This window comes from Micropterus salmoides, unplaced genomic scaffold (genome assembly GCF_014851395.1).
Source record: "Micropterus salmoides isolate LMB-PRFRI ecotype aquatic unplaced genomic scaffold, ASM1485139v1 Ms_hic_scaffold_2, whole genome shotgun sequence".
In the NCBI taxonomy this organism is placed as follows: domain Eukaryota; kingdom Metazoa; phylum Chordata; class Actinopteri; order Centrarchiformes; family Centrarchidae; genus Micropterus; species Micropterus salmoides.
In genome coordinates this window covers 36,493,472-36,505,671 of record NW_024041150.1, presented here as the reverse complement: position 1 = coordinate 36,505,671, position 12,200 = coordinate 36,493,472, and the positions used below count along the sequence as shown (strand labels likewise).

The 12,200-nt window shown below is 39.4% G+C and overlaps 1 protein-coding gene across 3 annotated transcripts; it reads left to right on the top strand.

The window, feature by feature from the left end:
* The first annotated feature begins 979 nt into the window (after positions 1 to 979).
* On the top strand, positions 980 to 11,962 carry LOC119913243 (sodium/bile acid cotransporter 7-like). Of its 3 annotated transcripts, XR_005446411.1 has the most exons (13): positions 980 to 1,110; positions 2,668 to 2,743; positions 2,891 to 2,929; positions 3,035 to 3,070; positions 4,561 to 4,644; positions 4,766 to 4,931; positions 5,861 to 5,912; positions 6,356 to 6,429; positions 6,845 to 6,990; positions 7,308 to 7,355; positions 7,842 to 7,900; positions 9,764 to 9,801; positions 10,022 to 11,962. XR_005446411.1 is itself a non-coding variant. In XM_038732638.1 (11 exons), the coding sequence occupies exons 2-10, from the start codon at positions 2,687 to 2,689 to the stop codon at positions 7,326 to 7,328; spliced, it is 675 nt and encodes a 224-aa protein (XP_038588566.1). In that variant the 5' UTR covers positions 980 to 1,110; positions 2,668 to 2,686; the 3' UTR covers positions 7,329 to 7,355; positions 10,022 to 11,962. The 3 variants fall into 3 exon arrangements, 1 of the variants encoding a protein (XP_038588566.1); XR_005446410.1 differs by lacking the exon at positions 7,842 to 7,900; XM_038732638.1 differs by lacking the exons at positions 7,842 to 7,900; positions 9,764 to 9,801.
* The last annotated feature ends 238 nt before the right edge of the window (positions 11,963 to 12,200 follow it).

The following is a 12,200-nucleotide window of genomic DNA, read 5'->3' as shown; positions in this document are numbered from 1 at the left end:
GGCCGCTACGCTCCTCCAACGAACGCCGCCTGGCTCATCTGTGACACCACGATGGTGGATGAGCCACCACGCCATTAAAAGAAGCTCTTGAAAACTCATCTCTTCTGAGAAAACTTTCTCTTATAACACCCCTAACCTCAAACATGCGCTTTCTGTGCTCTTCTTCTTCTGTCCCCTACAATCATCTTGAATTGATTGCACTTCTGAGTAACTTCTCTCACTTGGTATTTACCCCATTGTTGCCATATGTGCTATTAGCTCTTACTATTTATTGCTGCCCTTACTAATATGTATTGTCAGTTGTAGATCTCTTACTATATTGATGCTTGTATGTGTTTGTTGCTTTGAATAAAAGCGTCTGCCAAATGAGTAAATGTAAATTTGTTAACATCTGGTACGCCTTAATAAAGGCATCCAGGATGCTCTGCAGATCTGACTCAGAGTGAGCGATAAGTATGTTGTCATCTTAGTGCTGGGCAATAAAATAATGATGATAATGACAATTAAAGTAATAAATTTTTAATAGATGTTCAATATATCGTCAATAAATGTTTGATTTAATTATTTTGTTGAAGAAAAGGGAAAGAAAGAAAAAAGATTTTATCATAATTGTTTTGAATGTTCTACCTTAGATTTGTGAAGCGATCCAGTGTTTGTCATCAAAATCAGGCTTTAAACATTTCTCTCTCTCTCTCTCTCTCTCTCTCTCTCTCTCTCTCTCTCTCTCTCTCTCTCCTCTCTCTCTCTCTCTCTCGCTCTCTCTCTCTCTCTCTCTCATTTAAAGCCAGAGATCACCATCGCGTACGTTGCCGTCTCGCTCATCTTCTTCAACAGCGGCCTGTCACTGAAAACAGAGGTAAAAAAATCTGACACTTCTGTCTTGTTAACTTGTTATAACGTGATGGATGCAGTTGCTGTTGGAAAAAGATTCATGTAATAAAAGTCTGATAGAAGTTTCTGCTTCTCTCTGCAGGAGTTGACCAGCGCGCTGCTTCATGTTCGACTTCACCTGTTTGTTCAGTCCTTCACATTGATCTTCTTCCCACTGGCCGTCTGGCTGCTGCTCAAAGTGCTCGCACTGACTGCCATCGACCAATGGCTGCTCAGAGGGTAGGAAGAGAGAGAGAGAGTGTGTGTGTGAATGCTATCCTTTATTTAGGTCCATGCCTGACTTTACCTGAAGGGCGAGTTATGGACGGACACAAGGACCCACATTCACTGCTACCACAGGCGATGGTTGTGTATGTGTGTTGAACAGACCTCCTGTGTGCCTCTTAAAATTAAAACTGTCTGAACTGAGTGAAAAGAGATAAAAAAAGTGGATAACATGCATGGCTTTGGTGTGGGAGACCCGGCTTCAACTCCCCACTGTGACCCACCGATGTCCCTGAGCAAGACACTTAACCCTAGTTGCTCAGAGGCTTGTGACCTCTGACATAAATAGCAATTGAAAGTCGCTTTGGATAAAAGTGTCAGCTAACTGAATAAATGTAAATGTAAATTTATCTGAAACTCAAATAGTCAAGTTTTCATTAAAAGCAGCTTTTTGTCTTTTGGTGTAATTGCACTCCACACCACATGGGGGCGCCACAAAATCAAATTAACTATGAGACAGGAGCAAACACCAGGTGTGCTTTCCATTCAGCTAATTATGCTTCTTCCCGCCCTCACTCCTCTGGCCTTCAGCCTAAATTGGTTGCAGCTTGTCATAATCACGAATAGTCCAATCCCTTAAGAGAAACTTCTACATTCTTCAACCTGGACCTTTTTTTCCCCATGTTTTTGTCTATGTGACTGATAGGGACAACTATTTTTTTTTATGTCCAGTATTGAGCGAGATCAGTGAAACAGACCTACAATGTAATTCTTCCAGGGCAATTGCGCCCTGTCAAAGTACGTCCACTAAAGTGCTTGTTTTTGCCACTGACAGGCTCAGTTTGTTATTATACTGCAATTATTATGGAAAGGATCCCATCAGAGATGGACCTTTAACGAGTAAGATCCTTTTTGTTGTACCAGAAACAGCCGTTATAAAGCCGCCAGACTCCACTGCATGAATACAGTCATTTTACCTTGCTGATCTTTGTTCTGTTTGGTGATCTGTGAGGTAAAATTACTGACATTGCCGTCCATAGAACCGTGCTGCTAGCGTAGCAGTTGTTATTAATTCTACAATATCCACCCTGAGCCTGAAAAGTACCAGACTGCACCTGTGGTCTTTCATAAACTAACTGCAGATTGTATTTACAGTGTTTATAACTCCCTCACCTCCTGTTGTTTCAGTAATAAAGAGATTCTAATGATCTAATCTAGTCGTGTTTTCATCAACGTTTTTATGCGCATATTGAAGCATCTCATTAGAAAGGTTGATGGAAACTGGAAAATTTGATGAAACTTCAGTTCAACCCTCCAAAACTTATACACGCTTGAGCAGGTTTTTCTCTTTTTCGAAAGAGTTAATGCGCTAAATGGGTTATTATTACGTTTGCAAAAGTAGAGCACTCACATGTGTGTCAGCAGACCTCTGACCTTTTGAAGGAAGGCGGGGAAGGAACATTTTCTGAACTGTAGAAAAAGATGATGATGATGATTCTTGTCCTTCGTTCTCATCACTGCACCCCCCCACCGCCTCATCCTCCTCTTCATCCTGTTGCTGTGGTTGCCTAGGTTACAGACGGTGAGCTGCATGCCCCCTCCGGTCTCCTCGGCTGTAATTCTCACCAAGGCTGTCGGAGGCAACGAGGTAACACACACACACACACACACACACACACACACACACACACGTTAGCAGGTCATTCCTCCAGTGTTTGACAAATGGCGTAACTGGAAAGGAATAAGCAGTGTCTTGGTATGTTCTGTGTGTGTGTGTGTGTGTGTGTGCCTCCAGGCTGCTGCCATCTTCAACTCCGCGTTTGGAAGCTTCCTGGTAAGATCTCATGAAACTGGAGTTTTCCTTTAAACGTGCAGCAGTAATCATCAGCGTGAGCTCTGTGGGGAGCTGAAGCTGTAATCGTGTCTTTCTGTCCTGCAGGGAATCATTGTGACTCCAGCGCTGCTGCTGCTGTTTGTGAGTCACACCCTGAGTTTAATACACTTGTTTTACAAATGAATACACACAGAAACCGTGAGACCATAAACATAATTTTTCTTTACTTTAAAGCAGAAGTTGTTTGACATTTTGAGAAATACACTTATTCGCTTTCTTGCCGAGAGTTGGATGAGAAGGCTGGTTCCACTCTCGTCTCTGTACAGTAAAAATGAAGCTGCAGTCTGGAAGAGCTTAGCTTAGCTTAGCTCAGAGGGTTTTCAGTCTGAGACTGTGGGCCTCCCTTCAAACAAAATGTTTGTAAAAAGGTTCCCCCCATCACACTACATTAGTTCACCTGCGTGGTTTTGCTCATTTCCTGGATCCCCATGAGATGATGATGATGTTTGATCCCATAGACACTCAGCAGTTGAGCCAAGATAACCTAATATTGCTGTTTGATGTAACTTCAGACTACACCTATATTTAAAAAGGTCTGTCCTAAGGCATTATTAGTTTCTGACTCTGGAAAAGTGGGAAAGACTGTAAACTGTCCCAAAACCACTGTAACCATGAAGTAATCAAATTATACATGTAGGCAATTCTGTGTGATCTGCTTTTGATAACTAATTTAATACCAAATGTAATACTTTTCATTTACTGAGCCTCCCCTGAAACTGTTTCCCCTCCTACTTTGAAAACTTCTGGCTTTGTTTAATCTGTATTAAAACCAACATGTGAAAACAGCAATTCAGCGTTTTACAAGGGAACGTGTGCCGGACTGCTTCTTGGCTGGGAGGGACATTACAGTAAATCACAGAATATATAGTCCCAGTATATAACCCTGTGTAAAACAGTGAAGTAAAGTTTGTTGTAGTTTTTTTTTTACACTTCACACTTTCCAGCTGCTAACCAGCTGCTCCTTATCCATTGCACCAACCCCTCTATTGATCATACAGGTAAGACAGTGGCATCAATGTCCTCATCTAACTCTCTGCCACAAAGTGATTAAGCATATTTCCTAACATGTCAAACTTTTGCTTTAAACCTGCATTCATTGACGTGTTGGCCATTTGGGGGCAGCGCAACAAATTGAAGCTTTAGTCTGCTACTTTACCTCATAAGGTTTTCTGGTTATGTGTAACTCCGATACAGTATCTCACAAAAGTGAGTACACCCCTCACATTTTGTAAATATTTGATTATAGTTTTTCATGTGACAACACTGAAGAAATGACACTTTGTTACAACGTAAAGTAGTGAGTGTACAGCTTGTATAACAGCGTAAAGTTGGTGTCCCTTCAAAATAACACATCATACAGTCATTAATGTCGAAACTGCTGGCAACAAAAGTGAGTGTAGCAAAGTGTCATTTCTTCAGTGTTGTCACATGAAAAGATATAATCAAATATTTACTAACATGTGAGGGTTGTAGTCACTTTTGTGAGATACTGTAAATAAATACATGTAAATAATGTGACTATGTATGTTTGGTTGGCCTCATTTTATCTTCTCCTGTTTCTCCTCCTCCAGCTGGGCTCTTCATCCTCCGTTCCCTTCTCCTCCATCTTCTCTCAGCTCTTCATGACTGTGGTGGTTCCTCTGATCCTGGGTCAGGTAGGGGCATGTGTGCGTGCGTGTGTGTGTGTGTGGGGGGGGGGGGGGGTACAGAAATGGTTAAATATGTATGAATCTTTGCAGAGTTGTAAATCTCTATTCGGGGTGGGTGTGTGTGCAGGTGTGTCGTGGTTTCGTCAGGGAGTATCTGGAGAGGCGAAAGCCTCCGTTTGGCGCCGTCAGCAGCGCCGTCCTCCTCATGATCATCTACACCACTTTCTGTGACACCTTCAGTAACCCCAACATTGAGCTGGACCCCACCAGTCTGCTGCTGGTCGTCCTCATCAGTGAGTACCCTCAAAGTTAATAGTTTTTTATACCTTTCTCTAGAAGAATACATACAAAACATTTCAGCAAAGGGGAAAAAACAGTCCTTCACACTTAGTCCATTCAGAGTACTTTTATTAAATGTAAGAGAAATATGTGACGGAATTAATTTACTTGGGGTTGCCAGACAAAGCGGCAGGAGGAAGATGTGTTGGGTAAAGGGTTGCTGGTGCCTGAGTTGAAATCCACTTTCTATTAAAAGAAAATTCAACAGTCACGTGACATGCGCAGTGACCTGGAGGGCAAAACAACAGACCAAAGTAGAGGCTCACACCGTACTCCCCAGTAGAGACGTCGTAAAAGCCGTTAAATTTTATTTGGATCACTTCTCAGCTCAAGAAAAGATACACCCGCTGCCATATTTCCGCCGTTGAAGGGAGCATTTTCCTTGTAATGTGACGTCACGTGAAAACTATGAATAGGAAATCTGCTTACTCTATTTCTTGCCGAGATTATCGATACCACTTTAATGTCTGTACAGTAAGTACAAAGCTACAATCAGCTGCCGGCTAACTTAGCTTAGCACAAAGACAGGAAACAAGGGGAATCAGCTAGCCTGGCTCTGTGTAAAGGTAACAAACTCGGCTCAATAATTAACATGTTAAATCTAGTTTGTTTAATACTTATTAAATTAAAAAATATTATTACTCTTTTGTTGGTGTGATGGTGTTCAGATGAACTAGAAAACAAATTAACAAAGAAACAGCAAAGTATAACTGTTAGCTGACCTACAAAAAATAAACAATGGTATTATAAAAGGTTTAAAACAAACTAAATTACACCTGTCTAAGTCCAGGTATAATAAACAAAATGACACATTATAATGCAAACAGAGGGGATTATTGTTTACCATTCAAGTGAAGCTTGTCTCTCTTGTTGTTCTCTGCAGTTTTCTCCATCCAGCTCAGCTTCATGCTGCTCACGTTTGCCTTTTCCACCAGGTGAGGCTCCTTCTCCTCCTCCTCTTCCTCTGTTATTCTTGCTCTCCTCCTCTTTTACTTTACTTACAATTCATATGGGTTGCAGCAAAGTGGTGTAACAGCCATAACATATTTTTTGCTGTCAAACAATGTAATGAGAACATCCAAATCTGATTAGTTGTGTTGTTTTTATTAATCCAACAAAACGAAAAAGCAAAACACTGCCTCGTGAGCAGAAATACTATTGCTTCAAGTTTTTCTAATGCAGTGCGTAAACTGAATACAAATACTAAAATGAATATGATATTAAGATCAACAAGTGTAAAGATGGCTGCATATATACAGATAGCAAGTTTATACACAAGCACAGCAATAAGTCAGAGGTCACAGCAGCCAGACTCAGAGTGTGAAAATGACCCAGAGAGTGATGGTTTAAGGTTTTCACTTCCATTTTGTTTCTGCAGGTCGGGTTCAGGATTCAGCCCTGCAGACACAGTCGCCATTGTATTCTGCTCCACTCACAAGTCTCTCACTTTGGGTAGGCACACACACACACTCAAACACACACACACACACACACACACACACACACACACACACACACACACATGGACTTGTAAGTAACTAAGTAAAATTTTGATCCAATAGCATTCTGATTGATGTATGTTTTTCTGATCCAGATAAGATATTTAGAAACAAACTGTATGTTAAAGGAGACCACCAAAGTCTTCTCCAATATCAAGTGATGTCGCTTGAGTCGGCATCATTTGGAGATGAAGAATTTAAGTTTGAAAATGAAAAAAACAAGTTAGAAAGAAGGAAGCTTACCAGATCTCTGTAGACTGCTGTTCATCTCTGCTGCAGGCTAGAGATCAAGGCACATTATGACAAGGAAGAAGAATGTTTGGAATAAAAACGACAATATTCAAATATTTAGTTCTCTCTCCCTCCAGGTATCCCCATGCTTAAGATTGTGTTTGAGGGCTACGAGCATCTCTCTCTGATCTCAGTTCCTCTGTTGATCTACCATCCGGCTCAGATCCTGCTCGGCTCCGTCCTTGTACCAACCATACGCAGCTGGATGACCACCCGGCAGAAGGTGAACTACACACAGACACTAGTTCACACGCACACAGACACTAGTTCACACACACTGCAACTTTATCACACGCACATTAACACTAGTTCACACACAGACACTGGATCACACACACACAACACTAGTTCACACACTCACACACACACACACACACACATACACAAAAGCCAGTTCACATACACACACACACACACTAGTACACACACACACACACACTAGTACACACACACACACACACATAGTACACACACACACACACTAGTACACACACACAGCAATCCAACAATAACCTCTTCACCTCTTCTCCTCTCCTACAGTCTAGTCTGTTGTTGAGATAGGGCCGCATTCCAACACTGCTGTCCTGAGTGAGTAGAGAACGGACTCCAAAACAACAACTAATTTATTTATTTAATTAAAAAGATGTAAATTATTTTTCCTTTCATAATAAGAACTGCAGATCTGTTGGGTTTCATTGAACTGGTACATTACAGTATATGACCTCCTCTCCTTCTATGCTTTGAGTCTTTTAAAAACACACGCTCTGAACGGCTCCCTCTGCTGTCAGTAAAACAATCTGCAAGAAACACCTGCTGGATTCACTGCTGCAAACTCTCCAGCTTCACTTTCATTAAGTACCACTAATGTTGTACTGGTCTGATGGTGGTGGGTTTGATGATGCCAGGCAATTACTGTAAATCACCAGTCACATCTTGTTAACAGCATGACGTTAAATACTGTGGAAACTAACTTGCTAATAAACCTTCAGTGTTTCAGTTTAGTCAAACACTTGGATGTAATTATCTTCAATGCACCTCTATTTTAAGTTATAACATTGTCTTTTTTCACTCTAGAGTGCAACCGACAGGCTCCTGGATTTCTGGACGTTTGAGAAGTTTTATATTCGATAAATGTACTTTACATCACTGATATTTGCTTTTTATCATAAGACATTGTGAACAAGTGTTGTTTAAAAAGATCCCCTAAATTAGTTTTTAAAGGTACAGTGTGTAATTCTTGGCCACATGCTCTAAACCAATAGGGGCAGCATTTCACCTTGCATTTCTTCACACTGGTCAAAAAGGGATCCTCTGCTCTTTTCTAATCACACAAAGAGCTGATAATTTTAATGATCTCATTAATTAAGCTTTTTATAACTTCCTGGATTAGCGTGCGTCACTTCTTCTGCAACAGTAAAGTTAAAGGACGCTTTATGTCCACGGGGAGAACCTCCTTTCTGCCACTCTGATTAGACACAAATGACAAATATGTGGAATAAGTACATGATTTAAAAAACACAGTAATGAAGAGCAGTGGTGCTATTTCTAATAGTTATTGTGGATGGGCAGATTTTGATATTTCATCATGGGGGGGGGGATCAGTTGAATTGAAATGGATCAAAAGGATTGGCAAGCATGGGCCGCATAATTCATAATTTATCAGAGTCAGATCTTTATGATGGCATATTAGGGCCATTGTACATTAAAAATAAATTAATTATGGAGTAATTTTCAGAGATTAAAGTTGTAAATTTCCGAGAAAAAACAAAATTACAAGCTGGTTAGCTTGTAACTTCAGTAGATGTCTTTGACATCAGAGATGTTCACATTCTGTTGACAAGGTTAGTGTGTATGTTTTAAACAAAACTTCTGGCCAAATCTTACACATTTTAACTTTAAAGAGTTGTGACCGAGATATGTACTGAGTGGCACATTAAAAATAAAATTATCGGTTCTCTCGGGTGGAAGAATTACGTCATGGAGACAGTCTTTCCAAATGATCTCAGACACATTTTTGGCTTTTCTGTTCTCCAGTGTCTTGCAACTTTATTTTTTTACAGCTACACTGCAGATGACTGTAAATATACCAGCGTTGGCCACTAATCGGCTTACATATACACAGATACGATTATGGTTGAAACAGTCGATTAATCAACTTGTCAATTAATATTCAATCAATAAAAATTCAAAATATTGTTGTTCCAGCTTCTGAAATATGAAATGAACTGTGTTTGTATGTCATCCTAAAGTTTTGTGAAACTGTCATTGACGTTTTTACTATTTTCTGACATGTAATAGACCAAAAGATTCATTGATAAATTAAGAAAGTAGTCGTCAGGTTAATTGATAATATATGAAAATAATATATCTGTAATAAAATAAAATCACTTGATAATGCTGGTGTGTCAGTCAGGGTCTGCCCCCCTTCATAATTTTTATACATACTATTTGGTCTTGCAACAGAAACTGGTTTCTCTTTAGGGATGCAACCAACAGTTATTTTAATTATTGTTTAATCTGTGTTTTTATTTTTTTGTCTAAGAAATGTTAAACGATATATATTGAGAAATGCCCGTAACATGCCAATCAGGACCAAAGTGAATCTTGTTTTGTCAGGGCAACAGCTCAAAACCCAAAGATATTATTTTTACTCGTGTTTGACAACGATCAATCTTCACATTTGAGAAGCTGGAACGCTCAAATATTTAATATTTTTGTTTGAAATATGATAGAAGTGATGAATTGTTAGAAAATTAAAAAGCATTTTATATTTTAATATCAGCTGATTAATTGTTGCAGCTCTATTTCTCATCTCATACCCCAGTGACGGCACTGGAATTCACTACTACTCTACTGTAGAAAACAGTCACCTGAAGTGCAATTAAAAGGCTGCAGGAAAAAAAAAACAGGTTTTAAACTTCAGTTGACTGTGACATTCAACACTTCCCACTGCAATAAAAGAACATGAAATATTGTGATTTGTTTACTTTTGACAGGTGCATGAAAATTGAAATAGTACCAGTGTACACAGAAGGTACAGTACATGTTCAAACGTCCGCCCTACTTGCTGTTTAGCCTTCTCTTTGCTGTCATGTCACGTTCACCTGCTGGTGGCGGTGCTGGATTCCCTCACCAGACTCCCTTTGAAAGTGTTCACTTTTTGGCGCAGACTGTGGAGGTCTCACTTTCTCTCTTCTGTTCATCTGAATCTCTCTCTGACTCTTACTGTTTGTTCTCTCTGTTTCTCTGTTCAGGGGGTGAAACTGTCAGCTCTTCAGCCCATCTGACGAAGATGAGTGTTTTGGTGATTCAGCGCAAGCGTGTGTGTGTTTTTGTTTTCTGTGATGGCGGACTACAGTGGAGTTTTATGTGCCTTATTACAACAGATCAACAGAGACCTCAGTGCAGCGGAAAAGAACAAGGAGCGCCAGCCTCCTTGATGTTCTCAGTTTCTACAACAACAAAAAACTCATATTTCATATTTCCATCATATTCTTTTATTTAAAAGAATCAAAAGTACAATTTTTATTTTTATATGAAATACCTGAAATTTCCTGCAGAAAGAGGACAGCTGTTAGGGGTGTTTTGGTTTGGAAAACAGCACCTTCCAGCAGGAACAAGAAGGGTGGAGTTACTGGGACCATTCTTTTTTATTGTTCTTGGTATTTTCTACTTTTTTGTACTCTTGCTGTCACTGCCAGAAAATGTAGACATTTATGTTCTTGATAGAAACAAACTAATGCTGGACGCAGTCATGACAGCTGATTTTTTCCTTTTGAGGATATGGTGTTGTGTTAACCAATGAACTATCCAAATGATGAAGGTATGACATGAACATTGAAGTAGGGAGTCTAATTTAACAAAATATCATTATCTTTCCTGGTTTCTTGCAGATAGTTTACGTGTCTTTAATTGCATTATTCACACATTTACTCACTCTGTTTTTATGTTTTAGTCTTGATCAGTTTCCTGTCCACACGTTTGCCCCACACGTACTGGTTCTGACATTCTGACAAGGACAATTTTAACTTGGACCAATAAGCAGGCAGGATTATAATCTGGGTTCCTATCAAGCAGATGTTATCCAGCAGAAAAAAGGATTCCAATGCAAATATTATTTTGAAAGATTATGTCCTACAAATATTGTATGTAAATAATATCCTATTCTAAATCTATCTGAGTGATGAGGTGATGTTGACGGACATATTATTTTGCTGCTGAAATCTCACAATGACAATGCTAACATGCTGATGTTTAGCAGCTACCATCTTTGTGTTAGCATGCTAACATTTGCTAATTAGCACTAAACACAAAGTACAGCTAAGTCAGTGTCATTAGTTTTGAAGGTATTTGGTCAAAAAACAAAGTATCGGACATTTTGACCTTCGGAAAATTTTGACCAGATGACGGCACTAGATGAAAAGTCAGGGGATTACCAAAGTCTGTAGGATCCATCCTCTGGGACCCGTGAATGTCATTACAAAATGCCACCTTTAACAATCCATGTTGTAGAAGTTGAGATATTTCACAGCATCAAGTGAAACTATTTGGCCCTCAGGTGGCGGTAGAGAATAACCAAAGTAATTCACACCTGCTATCTCAAATTAAGTATTGGATAGTGGAGTTTTATATTATAATGTGCTATTTATGTGTTGTTAAATGGACCCTGTATTTGTTGGCTTTATCATTATACACTTGTGCACGGTTTGCACACTGGAAAAGTGCCTGGAATTTGTTGTTCTTATGTTCTCTTGAATTTTAACACCCCTGAATGTAACGAGGGCTCCTCTATATCACATTAAGGCAGTGGTTCCTCCTCCAGTTTGGAATAGATTGATGTATTTGTCTGACCAAATGGGGAAAAACACTCAGGGAATTACTCAGGCAGCTTATTAATTTCATCTACACAACTTTTCTGGACAGATGGCACTTTTTTCACATCATTTGAATGAAGAAATAATAGAATGAGACAGGGAAAGCCCTGCCAACAGACCCTGGAGGCCTTGTGCCACTTCTAACACGCAACCAGACCCAAGTGATTTGAAATGACTAAGCAACTAGCACTGCCATCCATAAAAGCTCACACAACAAAAGCTAAAACAAAGAAACATACAATGGATAATACTGAAAATATACTTTATTATTCAGTGCATCCAAATGATTTATGACAATTTACAAATAAATGTTTAATATTAGTGATGTTTCAGATTTACTTCTTTGGTTATACAACATGTACATGAATATCAATGGGACAAAATCCCAATTACAATGTAGGTATTTGTTGGTTATAACTGTCAGCATGCAAATCCTACATTTATACTAATATGTTATCTAATTATACAGTCAAACAGCTAGACAGCCCTTGTGTCCCTGTCCTCATAATTGTGTGTATGTTTATGCAGTTTCTACCTATATTTCTAATGCATACTCAAA